Source organism: Macrobrachium rosenbergii, chromosome 48 (assembly GCF_040412425.1).
Source record: "Macrobrachium rosenbergii isolate ZJJX-2024 chromosome 48, ASM4041242v1, whole genome shotgun sequence".
Classification (NCBI taxonomy): Eukaryota; Metazoa; Arthropoda; class Malacostraca; order Decapoda; family Palaemonidae; genus Macrobrachium; species Macrobrachium rosenbergii.
This window is the reverse complement of record NC_089788.1, coordinates 49619238-49632047: the sequence shown is the minus strand read 5'-3', so window position 1 is coordinate 49632047 and position 12810 is coordinate 49619238. Positions and strand designations below refer to the sequence as shown.

The window sequence follows — 12810 nt, the reverse complement described above, 5'->3', positions numbered from 1 at the left end:
CCAGACCTAGCTTTTTTCGAGACCACCGTAATATAAAGGGTCAGTGTTTGATTGATCCCAAATTCTTTCGCGGGAAAATAATCAAGTTATCGTCACGAAATCTTGTTTTGTGGGGCGGGGTTTGAGTTGGAGCGTTCGGTAAAGGCCCATAATTGCCTTACTAGGTTTCTCAGTGTCTTTATAAAGAGTTGCACAGCTGTTGCAAGGCCCGCCGCATGGTTATCCGAGCTTGTATCCCTGTGTAACGTAAGATTACTCGCGATTCGGTTTAGGCGCTGGTCTGGTATTTCAAGGCCTATTTTTCAGCCTGATTTGAATCTTCCGTAAAGGACAAAGTGGTTGAGATTGCTGTCTTCTTAATCATCGTTATGTGGCAGTTAGGGAAAAGAAATCCTTATACAGGTAATTTTTTGTTGTGCTTATGCCAGAGAACATTTTTTGTACATATATATATATAGTAGGTATTTAGTATTATATATTTATGATCTGGACAACTACATGAATTGACGTTGGAATTTAAACTCATTGAAATAGCAAATGTAATGAAGCGCTGCGTGCATGGATATTGTTTTTCAGTGGATGCAGGCAATGCACCTAAGTTTTGGCAGGTTTTGTTTTCATGTATTAGTAATATATGGGCCAGTATTTTGGTCCGTTCTAATAAAAAATTCAAACCGTACATCAATACGTCGCCGCCCCCTTGAGTTATGGAAGACTTAATTTCTATTATAAATATTAAAAAAGCGACTTTGAGGCCCCGTACCTTACCCAGGAACTGTTTGGGGAGGAGGTATATCTTGTAATTTAGTATTGTCAACAGAAAATGGACATCACACGCAAATTGTATCCAACACCTAAAATTAGAAGTGTAAACCAGAATTAAGTATATGAATTCTGTAATTTCATTTTGATATTCGAGGAGATGTAAGTAAAACGTGTAAGATTTCTAGCCACGTGTTTTTACCAATTGTCACTTCGAAGTTGGTTGTATCATGTCTAGATGAGAGAAAAGATGTTCATTGTTGGCGTACAACTCTCGGGTAGACTGCTCGCGCGCGCTTCCCTACTTTCACACAAACTTAGTGACATGTAGAAATATTAATTGACTTATGCACCCCTTAGTGCATGGTCACCCCAGCTCCACCCATTGACACTTTCAGCAGTTTTTCCACATTGCCACGCAGCTGCGATGTGATTAAATTACCGGAGCTTCAGTTGCATTCCCTAAAGAATTAAGGGATACAGAGCACCCTGGTAAGGAATGATGGTTATTATCCTTGCCCATGCGAAATGACATTTTGGAGCGGTGGCTCAGAAAGCCCGTGTAGCTATTTAGAGGCACCTTATATACCTGAAAAGCTGAAAGCTTCATATTTTTTCTTTTGCTGAAGTATTGCTCTTATAGCTAACTATTAAAATGAAACATTATTCAGTCGTCTAGTGATAAATCCAAATTTTTCCTAATGCATGAGCTGTCTTTTCCATTAAGAGTTCATCGTAAATTTGAATTTTTATGCCCTTTCTCGAATGCATAGTTTTTCTTAAAATAGTTTTTCAGTTCAAACACATCTGTTTTTTAACCACATTCTTTTAAAATGTTGATCCTCTTATTTTCGGAAAAATTTTTTCTTCTGGTAGGGAAGAGTAATCTGCACTACACGGACAACGAAGTTGTGAAGATAATGTATGTTAGTCTTGTGTTTCTAGTCAGAGTAACTCCAATTTCGTCACAGATCAATCACTGCGTGGCAGGCTCTCAGTTCGATACACTACTGATGGTAATTGGGCAACGTGACAGTTGTGTGAATGAATACTAAGTTCCATTATAGAAATCGGTAGCTCGTTTTCGTAACTTTCCTGATCGTCCTCAGAGCTGTCATGATTTTACCTTCACTTCACTGTTGTTTAAAGATAAGAACTTCTGTTCAATAACAGTGGCATTAGGCTTGTTTTTGAGGTGAGTACGTCAAGCAGGCTGTGACTTTCCATTACTGTGCAACGCAAGACTTGAGATATTTTCCATATTGCTTTGCCAGACAATAGATGCTTTGTTTAACGTTTTCATAATGCCGCATTTTTACTGGTTGTTCACCTGAAGAGTAGGGTAGTGCGTGAGGTACTGTAGGCATTGCTTAAGGTCCTTTGCAGAGTTCTTTCTGTCCCTAACTGCAACCCGTCATTTCTTTTACTGTACCTTTGTTCATATTCTCTTTCTTCTATCTTACTTTCCACCGTCTCCTAACAATTGTTGCATAGTGTGCAACTGCGAGGGTTTTCTCCTGTTAAACCTTTTAAAATTTTTGCTGTAAATTTCCTTTTCTAGTTCACCAAGAGAGCATATTGCGCTGTTGAGAAGGTATTCCCAAGTTTAGATTTATAAAATTTAAGCTGTTGAGCCCGGAACTGGGCATCTTCGGCCATTCAGCACTTAAGATCGTGAAAAGGCGAGGGAGTTGGAGTGGGTGAACAGCAAAATATAAATGCAGTAGAAGGATCTATAGGTGGGACTGGGGAAAAGGCCGCAGTTACACTAAGAACAGCAGTTGGCCACCAAGAACGAAGAAAGGAAGTGGGAATTGAGGTAAAGTAAACTGCCAAAAAGTTGCAGTTAGGGATCGAAGGGACGCTGCAAACAACCTTCAGTAATGCCTACAGTGCACCACGTGAGGTATACCGAAGGTAGCCCCCCTCTACGAGGGTCCCTTTTACTGACGTTACTTCTGGAACATTCATTCCCATGCACCCCGCGGACTTGGCCAGTCAGTAGAAGTGTCTGATGAACTAAAGGGGTGCAGTATCACTCAGGTCCCCTCAACATGTAGCCTACATCACATTTCATGTTACCCTCGCTCAGCTCTAAGGATTCCTGGATGCAAGCTTTGTTCAGTTGGTCTTGGTTTTCTCTTCTAGCTAAATGTATTTTCTCCGTTTGCTTGAACAAGCTGGTAGGTTTGGTCCATTTTTCCAATAGACGTTGACATTTAAATTACAGTATATTGCTGCAGAGCCTGTGTTCATTCGAAATTTTACTTTCCTAGTAGGTAACTCTCTCTCTCTCTCTCTCTCTCTCTCTCTCTCTCTCTCTCTCAAGGAGTTCCATCTACCTCATCTTAAGGTTTCTACATGTTTAACCCCCTTGAATGTTACATAACAAAATTACCTTTTCCATTATTCCTATTAAGTAATCTTGAACCAAGAGCTCCCAATACTGTTTTTTATGGCTATGTATGTATGAATATATGTATATTTACGCGCTGCCGCAATCATATTACAATTTAAAAATCTCCTTGGAGTTATTTTTCATCCACCAAAGTTTCAGATAGTGAACAATACTGTTATGGTGATTCGTCACGTAACTATCATTGGTTTTTAGAATCCCATTCAAGGCCATTACTCATGTGGGATTAGTTGCAGTGATGGATTACAGCTTACCCTACGGAGGGTATCGATTGCATTTTGTGTTGACAGTATCCAGTGGTTTTATGGCCTGTTTCAACTGGTCAGAAATTTACAATTGTTGACATATATATTTTCAAAATGTCTGATTTTTACATCTTTCCTTAGAGGGAATAAGAATTAAACGATAAAAGACTAGAGCACACATGGAAAAATATGCACATGCATGAGAATGTTTCCCCACTCATTTGCTCTTAGGTAATTTTTTACTTTTAAAACAAACGGATGTTCTTTCTGCAGCACCATTTCCAACTTTCGTTTCACTCGATTTCTGCCTTAATATTCATCAATGGTTCTTTGTATTTAACTTGATACAAAATCAGTCTTGAATTCGTGAGTCATCTGTATTTCAGTACATTAGCGTTCTTTCTGCTTAAAAATTAAGGCACGTAAAGGCTAGTTTATAAATTATTAATGCACAACCAGACTTTGGATGCTTTTTACTAGTCTGCTTTAAAAATTGAACAAGGTCTTTTAACAAATGATTGTTGCCCTCCTATAATATTTAATTGTAGGATTAATGCAAAAATGCTCGAGATAGCTAGATTACTAACGGATGTGCTGTTTGATAAACAATTGTAGCCACCCATTTCAGAGTAGCCCTGCGCGTGGTTGAAAGTTCGGAGATCATTTTAGCCTATATTCGTCTTTGTGATTTTGTTTGATAATCCAGTTAGAAAAACTAAGTTTCTGAATCTAGTAAACTTTTAATATTTTGGTTTTGTGTACATACCATGAAAACGGCCGACAAGACAGCTTGCACAGCATGGAACTCTGATATAAAAAGATAAGATAAAGTAAAGTTAATTTATGAAGTAATACATAAAAGCTAAAATTAAATATGGAATTGTACTAATGGTGTAAATTTTCTTTACAGATTTCGTTTCAACTCGGGATGACAAGATGCAAAAACTAAGACAAGATGCAAAAATGAAGGCCCTATTGTATACTTGTTCAGTTTCTTCATTTTCAAGTGAGTATTTTCATTTAAGTCAAAGTTAGCCTTTCATAATTAGTACATCTGTGCATTTAGTGATATCTTGAGAGATAAAAAGGGAAAGAGTTGTATGAAGACAAGAGGTACTACTGTATTTCATCACCTTAATTTTTTGTTTAACCAAGGATCAATAGCCACATTCAGAAAAAAACAATTAAGGTTTCTTTGTCCTGTATCATTAACTTTAGAAGATATTTAGTGTTTCAAGAATGTTGTCAAAAGCAAGTGTCCTATTACGGTCTGAACTTGCCTGTTTCTAGGCAACCAGCGAAATGTAGATGAGGCTTATTTTGCTAAACCTTGTGGTAGTTCTTGCTTCTATGTAATTGTCGCCATTTTGATATTAATTAGATCAGAATAGACAGTTGTTGTTAACGAAAAGAGCTGTTTTCATTTAATAAAAAATTAATGAAGCATCGCTCCAATGAATAAGGCTTGCTTAAATGGTAAAAGTGAGACCAGTAATTTGTAAGTCGTGTCTTTCACTGGTATGCTTATTGACATTGAAGTGAAAAGCTAATAGGCACTTATTTGAAAGCTATTTGAAACCCCTTAAATTATGGAATTTCAAGACCAAGTCATGAATTCTAAGTGGTTGTGTAACACGATGGATTGAACAATATCCAGGAGGAAGTATTAAAATTGTTAGGATGACATAATACAGACCGCATTGATTAAACCGAATTGCATAATATTTTAAATGCTAATTGTCAATCAATAGTAGCTGCCCATTTTTACATTGAGTTTGCCTCACACTAGTATTAGCGACTGTTCAGGTATACTGTAATAAGACTCGAATTTTGTATCTACCCTTATTCAATCTTGTTCAGGTATATTGTAATAAGACAATCGAATTTTATATCTTCATTTATTCAAACTTCATAAGTGAGGACTTGTAACAATTACATTTCATTACTTTCTGAAAGAAAAGGGGCCTAGTTGAGTGTTTTGGGGTAATTTCTTTACTTAAAAATTGTTGAAAAAAAAAAATGCTGATTAGTTTCAGGTGTACTCAGGAGACTTCGTTGCCCACAGAAAGCTGCTGGATAGATTGGTTGTATGTTAAGTAGCAAATTTTTGAAAGTGGATCTTTTCTGTATTTTGTGTTTAACACATGGATTCACTCGTTTGTTTTTCATTCAGATTGTTTTTTAAAGTGCTATTGGTTCTGCTTTGTTCCAAGGTGTGTGTGTGTGTGTGTGTGTGTGTGTGTGTGTGTGTGTGTGTGTGTGTGTGTGTGTGTGTGTGTGTGTGTGTGTGTGTGTGTGTGTGTGTGTGTGTGTGTGTGTGTGTGTGCTGGGGGGAGGTTATGGTAGCTGGCTAAAGTAGAAAATTACAAGCATTGAAACTGATATTTTTTGCTCGTTACTTCATAAGCGAGCATTACTTTGCTTAGTATATTCCTGAAAGATCTCCATTGACAAGTGTTCCCTGGTTGACATAAAAGTTTCAAGTATTTTAGATCGCAGAGATGGTTGTAGCATGTGATTTAGTTGACCATATTGCATTTAAATCTCAGTATTTGATACATCGTAATGTGGATGATAGATGCTTTACTTTTTTGAAACCCACGGTTTTTGGGTTTCAGTAGGGTAGTTTTACTAGATATGCATAATTGTATTCCGAGTAACATGAAAATTACATATGGAGAAGTGCCACCACTGAATAGCAGCACAGTTTGTGTAGTCACATATATGCCTTCTAATGTGTTTTACAAAATCTATTCAGTATCCAAGTGCATTTAGATAGATTGACAGTGGCTATCTTACTTAAATATACTGTGCACGATGTCAGTAATGAAACAAAAGCTTTGTATTTTACATATGCATGACGGTCAAGTTTTCTTAATTTCCAGAACATGGAGTTTGTAGGCCCATTGGTTTTGTATGAATACAAAAATATTTTGGTTTTTAATTTTATATGTGATTGTTTGACAGATTTCCATAAATGTTATTCTTAAAGGAAATGTCAGTATTTGGTTCTTTGCTAAACCAAAGTGGAAGCATAAGAAGTGCAACACTAGAAACGAAATTAAGTTTAGTGGCAAAAAGACAAAACATGATGGTAGCTATTGCTGTTTCTGAAGACTTCCGTGGAATTAGGATCCAGGAGGCTGGACTATATTTTACTAATGGATACGTTGGAAAGGTCACACCATCATCATTAAGCTAAACATGTCATGGAATGAGAAATTGTTACAAACTCCTGTATACAGAATTAGTGAAAACCCTCATAACTATATTAGTACTACTACTACCACTAATGTAGCTCCAGCAGACATGATAGCTCATGATCATATACAGCTTATATTAACTAACAAGCTTCTCGGGCACTGTCTCCAAAGACTTTGTCTTTGGTACTTTCTTTGGATGGTTCAAAAGAAGCTCTTTGGATGGTTCAAAAGAAGCATGCAACATACATCATTATTTGTTACTCTGTGATAGAGTATCCTAAGGGTCTTTCCAATCAGCAGGAATGGTAGCCATTAAGTGTCCTGAGCTGGTGTGCATAGGTGCCCCCCCCTCCCTTCCCTCCACAATAAAACAAGGAGGATAGTACATAAGCATTTGAAACTTATGACCTTGCTCCAGCATTTGCTTTTTATTTGGAGAATGCTGGTGAACCAAACTCATCAAGGGGCCTATAGCTCCTGTTAGGCTATCAATTGATGTAATATATAATTAATTCTTCATCAAAACTAGAGAAAATTTGACATGGTATCTCCTCAGGACCTTGTCTGTAGAGGGACAACTTGCATATTAACTATGGTTTTTTTTTTTAACTTAGCAGTTACATCTTGCTAACATCACTTCCATTTATACTAGCCTACACAAAATACCTTGGATTTAATGTACTGTAACATGAATTAAATCCCATTCATCATACAGATAAGTTATACTTTGTACATACATAACTAGCTAATCAATAACTCTATTCGTAATTTTTAGTTTGGAAAGTGTTTCCTCAAAAAATCCCTTGTTGAAATTTTACTTTTGAGCATTTTTAAAAGTTCCTTAGCCCAAAAAATCTGACTTGACAATGTCTCAGCTATAGTTATCTAGAAGATATTTTATAAAAATCTTTGGATATCATTGCAAAACACCTAGTTTACTTGGTACGACAGATTCTTCCACTGTATTTAGTTACTTATTCTGAAAAAATCAGTATTAATAATGTCAAGTTTATCAACCGTAGCAATGCTTCCCTTTACGTGTATGAAGAACTTCCAAAAGTTGATGGCTGCAGAAATCAAAAGATTAAGAGTACAAGTTTAGAGTGGATTCTGAACCAAGAACAGTATTTGATTGTTTATAGATTGCAGTTAATACCCCTCAATGTAGACCCTGTAGCGGGGTAGTGCCGTCAGTATACCTCATACGGTGCACTGTAGTCATTATTTAAAGCTCTTTGCAGCGTCCCTTTGACCCCTAGCTGCGACCCCTTTCATTCATTTTACTATGCCTCCACTCATATTCTCTTTCTGCATCTTACTGTCCACTCCCTCCAAACAATTGTTTCAACATTTTCATTGCTGAATGACTTCATAGGTCCGAGCGCTTGGCCTTTGACCTAAATTTTGTATTCCAATTCCTAGTTATAGAGGAAAGATAAGGAGGCTATTTGGTGGAAGAGCAGATCCGGGAAGAGGTGAAACCTCTTGTTACCATTGAGATATATTGGGTTGTGAAACTTTGTATTGAGGTAAAAACTAGCAAGAGCCTAGATGGAAGTCGAAAGAAATGGCATATTACTGGTAAGAGCATTCAGTAAAAGCAGAAATCTAACACCTGTACATAAAGCCTGTACTACCATGCACAGTGGAGACATTGTCATTTACCAAGAAATTAGAGGTGTAATTAGAATAATGGAGATTCATGCCTGAGTTTTTTGGCAGTTTCTTAGCTGTGCTGCCAAGAGGCTGGAAAAGTGTTTTTAAAGACAGATGGTTATGACACGAAGTGAGTGCTGTTGAGTTTCGTAGTTAACAGTAGTACATTAGGGAAAGTAGTAGCGTGAAGACCAACAGGAAAGCCCAGAAAATCTTACAGAAACGGCATAAATGAAGACCTGCAGTGCATAGAAATTCAGGCAGAAATTGCACGTTAGAATATCCGTAGGTAACCCTTTGAACTTCTGTCAGTAAAAAATGTATAATTCCTGAATAGGGCAAATTGAGTTAATATTTAGACCCACATGAATAGGAAAAGACTGCTGGATATGTTAAGCCACTTAAACATCCGAACCACTTAAAAAGAAGTGACGGTCAAATGCCAAAGAAAATCCTGCATGGAGAAATGCAGAGGGAAAGATGAGAGACCCACTGAACATCATTGTGTGACATGTGATCTTACTGGTGTTAATCAGAAATAAAGTACCCAGTTTCTGGAAACAGGCTGCAGAGAGAGAGAGTTAGTGTTTAAAAGAAGTGGAGGAGGGGGGCCATCAAACATCCGTGTTGCCTGGGCAGTAGAGTCTAACATCATTCGCCCTGAACCTTTCCAGCAACCTTACTATACTTTCACCTTGAATGAATCATGAAATTTTGGTCACTGAACCAAGCACTGGTCATTTCCAGGCTATTTTTGGGGCAAGGCTTGTGCTGGCACGTGACAGGCTTAATATAAAGCAACCACCAAAATATTGCATACACCATGAGCAGTAGAGCATGATGGAGCCACACTAGTAGTAGCTGCAACAATTTTTTTTTGCAGATTTTCTGAGAACAACATTAACATAACCATATCCTAGCAGTTTTTCATCCCCACAAAACCTAATTTGTAGATGGTTTTTTTGTGTGAGAAAGCAGTTATCACAGATAGTTCATTAGTGGAATAAATTTTAGGTTAACAGAGTATGTAAAGGATAGTGTGTATGTTATGTATAACCTAGTGTTATAATTTTATAACCACTGATTTATTGAATAAAAAACCATAAGAGAATTTTACATTTTTCAGGAAATGCTGTAATATTGCTGAATTGTATATTTACATGTTCAGTATATCAGATAGCTTTAGAATGTCGAAATAAAGGTAATATTACACAGTTACACATCTGATTTGGCCTAAGATCACACCCATGAGGAAGTACTTGTACGTGTTGAGAAGCGTAGCTGATATTGCAGGAATGAAACTGTGTAGGGGGAATCTGGTGTATGGAAAAAAAGTATGGATGGGTGGGATTTGGTTGATGAAAATATATTAATACTATGTACCTGGCTATACAATGTAGGATGCGATGTTATTTCTACTTCATGTCCAGCGTCTGCCTTCGTAATCTGACAGCTTTGATTAGGCCTCTCTACTTTACGGCTGGTGTTGAATAGGGAAGTAACGCGTCGTTTTTCATTCTTTAAATTAGAATTGTTTAAATTGTTCTTCCCAAGCAAGTAAATTGATCAGTTAAAAAATATTGGTTCTGCTACTAGGTCTGTCGAGAACGAGTTGGATAAAGCCCAGAACCCTCTAAAAAAATTGGTCATAGTTTTGTAGTCAGTATTTAATTTGTTGGCCAAAAAAATAGTTAAGTGGTTTGGTAGTGTAGAGAATGAAATTGGTTTGAATAAGTATACCACAAAAAAGAATATTTGAATTACGGAGGTAAGAGTTTGAAAAAATGGAGTAACCGGATGTGGAAAGGAAATGATGGGGAAATTTGTATATTTTAGAGGACTCTGTGTCCTTGCCAACAGATTTTACCATAGCTGATAGCAATGCAATCTCGGATCCAGCCTGTTTCAAGTATTTGAATTATCTTTTCAAAGTTAGATTTATGGGGTATCAGTTCTTTCAGCCAAAGTCAATAGTGAAAAGGAGAAAGTGGTGCAATATTTCTCACGGAGCCTGACCATCATATGAGAAAAATTGGTTCCCAAAATATTTTCAATCGTACACTAATATACAAAGGTATTTATCAATATAGTGTTCGATATAAAAGAATGAGAGTGGAAAGTTTTATATGTCGTTTGTTCTGTCCGTAACGCAGAAATCAGTAAGGTTTTTCCCCCAATTAATTTTTTTCTTTGTGTATTTTAGTTCGAAATTATGATGAATCAATATTGACTGGAATAAGCAGCTTTAGTTTGTTGGAAATGGGGGGGCCACTGATTGTTCGGTTCAATGAGAGCTGCAGTTGGTACTTAAAATATTTTCAGTCACAGATCTTTTTGTTCTTATAACCTTTTGTTTTTCCCATTTAAAAGGGGTCACAGTAATCACGAAAGAGTGGAGAGAGATATATATAATGAGCAAAAATCTTCACGGAGCTTTGTAGTGTTATTGATTGTGGGGGCCCGGCGAAAGGTGGGTAGCCTCTATGGTTAGGGTGCCACCTGTTGGCTGGGGCCTAAAGCTACGTTTCTTGACCTTGGCACTAGATGGCAATAGCTGGCGTGTTGGAGGTGGAATATTGGAAGTTAGAATAGGCTGAGTACCCCTAGGACTTTGCTCACAATTCCTAAGTTTGCTTTCGAAATGACGTATTTTTGGTCTGTTCACCTGGGGTTTTCGGATATTGGTAGTAGTAGTATACATGAAAGCATTGTTAAGCCTCATCATTCACCGCTGAGTGACAAGCTCCGCCTCTTGCGCCTTGCTCCGCCCAGGGGGAGGAGTTGAAAGCCACTGCGTCCAGTTGAACAGCCTGAGCACGATAATTATGGCTCCTCTGCCAAAGTAGATGGAATTTTAGGCTGTTTACATTCCTGGGTCCGCAAATGAACGCAGTGAAGTGTAAACGGCAACCCGATAAAGTGGCACTTGCGTCCCTTGTTGCAAATTAAAGGAAAAAAGAACTTTGGAACCAAGTTATTTTTTTTTTTTCTAAATTGTTCACCTGGCTGTATCGAGGAGAGCGAATGCTGAATATTGAGTGTTTCTCGACGTCCACACCTCTTGATTTTAAAAGTATTCTTTCAATTCTCCCCAGCGTTATTTTGCGGATTTGAATAGTATTTGGTGAACTTTTGGGTGGTTAACCTGCGTGGCAGTCAACAGGGAACGCCTAAAATGCGCGCTGACACACAAGTTGAAGGTGTGAATCCGTGCCCGTTGGAGTGACTGTGTATCGGGTCTGCAACGCGCCACCAGACCCTTTACTTGTGCACTGCAGTCGTGTGCAGCTGACGGTACCGCCGCCACACCCCTGGGTTTACTTCTATGAGGACGATGTAGCTTCAGGCACTGTGATATCAACGCCTGTCTTCTTGCTTCCTTGCGGTGGGCCTCGTATTTGAGCTTCTTGGGGAATAGTCGGAGGAACGAGATGTTATGTCCGGTTTGGACGGGTGTCGTGTCGTCCTTGCAGGTTTTTATATCAGAAATATCTTAAGCATTGATTGGGTTATAGAAAAAAAAATTGTCCTAAATTAAAACATAAAAAGGGAAGAAGTTTATAAATCTATTAGAAGTATAATAATACGATAGGAGTATAATTAATACGATAGGAGCTGGGTTTTAAACAGGTACTTAACGTAGAATGTCAACGCATCTCCTGTAACGTTTTTTTTCTATTTGGTAATCCTTTATAATGTAACCACCTCTAATGTATTTCAGTGCCAGGTCAGGACCAAAAATAGTTTTCCTTGGTTCTCAGGATAATTTGTAATAATTTACATTTCCTTACAGTTAGATTCCTTCTGTCACTGGCATTGATATGCAATTTTCGTAGTTCACTGTCTATAAACTGGACCTGTTCCAGGAAAGTCATCGGCGTTTTTGTCCTAGAAGAATTTACTCTGTGAGGGTATTAGCCTTTGCTTGTTCCTCACATATCAGCATATTGAGGGTTGTGTAGTTAATTGTGTATTGTGAAAGAGATCCTATGCTGCAGCCAAGGGTCCTTAGTTAAGGATTTTTATGTATGGTTGGTATGTAATTGAGGTGCGAGTAGAATTTTTTTTTAGTCTAACGTAATGAGGTGGTGTTTTAATTCCCTACTTTTATTTATTTTTGCTCCACGCATTTAAAAAACATTATTCATTTCAGTGCTTTGATAAATGGCACCGTGCATTAAGATTTTTAAGGAGACCTGTAGACTTCGGTTGCTTTCAAGTTCAGGGTTTCCATTTACATTTTAACCGTATTGAGGCATCATGATCTCGGCAAGTCTCATTGGTTATAGTGATAGTTATATTACATTCAAGTTTTATATTATGGGTTGCGGTAAGTGCTTCAAAATGTACTTGCAATAGCTCTTAAAAGTAATTGCTCCTATTTGTGAGGGGTAGGTTCGAAGGTAGCTGCATTAAAACATACCTAAGGGTAAATTATATTTGCACATCACTCCCCAAAACTAGTAATATTTATATAATACGCAAGTTAGTAATAGGAAAGACCGGTAACCAGCCTCTAGTACTGTAA

At 37.6% G+C, this 12810-nt stretch overlaps 1 protein-coding gene across 15 annotated transcripts in view; it reads left to right on the top strand.

Annotated features, from left to right (window-relative positions):
- The window catches only part of LOC136831376 (uncharacterized), a 1849518-nt gene that overhangs the window by 1828837 nt on the left and 7871 nt on the right, over positions 1-12810 (top strand). For 13 of the 15 annotated variants that reach the window (XR_010850855.1, XR_010850856.1, XR_010850858.1 and 10 more), the window contains one exon: positions 4334-4429. Coding sequence is in view for 5 of the 15 variants with exons in the window: in XM_067091725.1 (XP_066947826.1) it covers positions 4334-4429 (96 nt within the window). In the remaining 10 variants the exon portion in view is untranslated. Of the gene's footprint in view, positions 1-4333; positions 4430-5453; positions 11831-12810 lie in introns of those variants that run through there. The other 2 variants (XM_067091726.1, XM_067091722.1) reach the window with 1 other exon arrangement.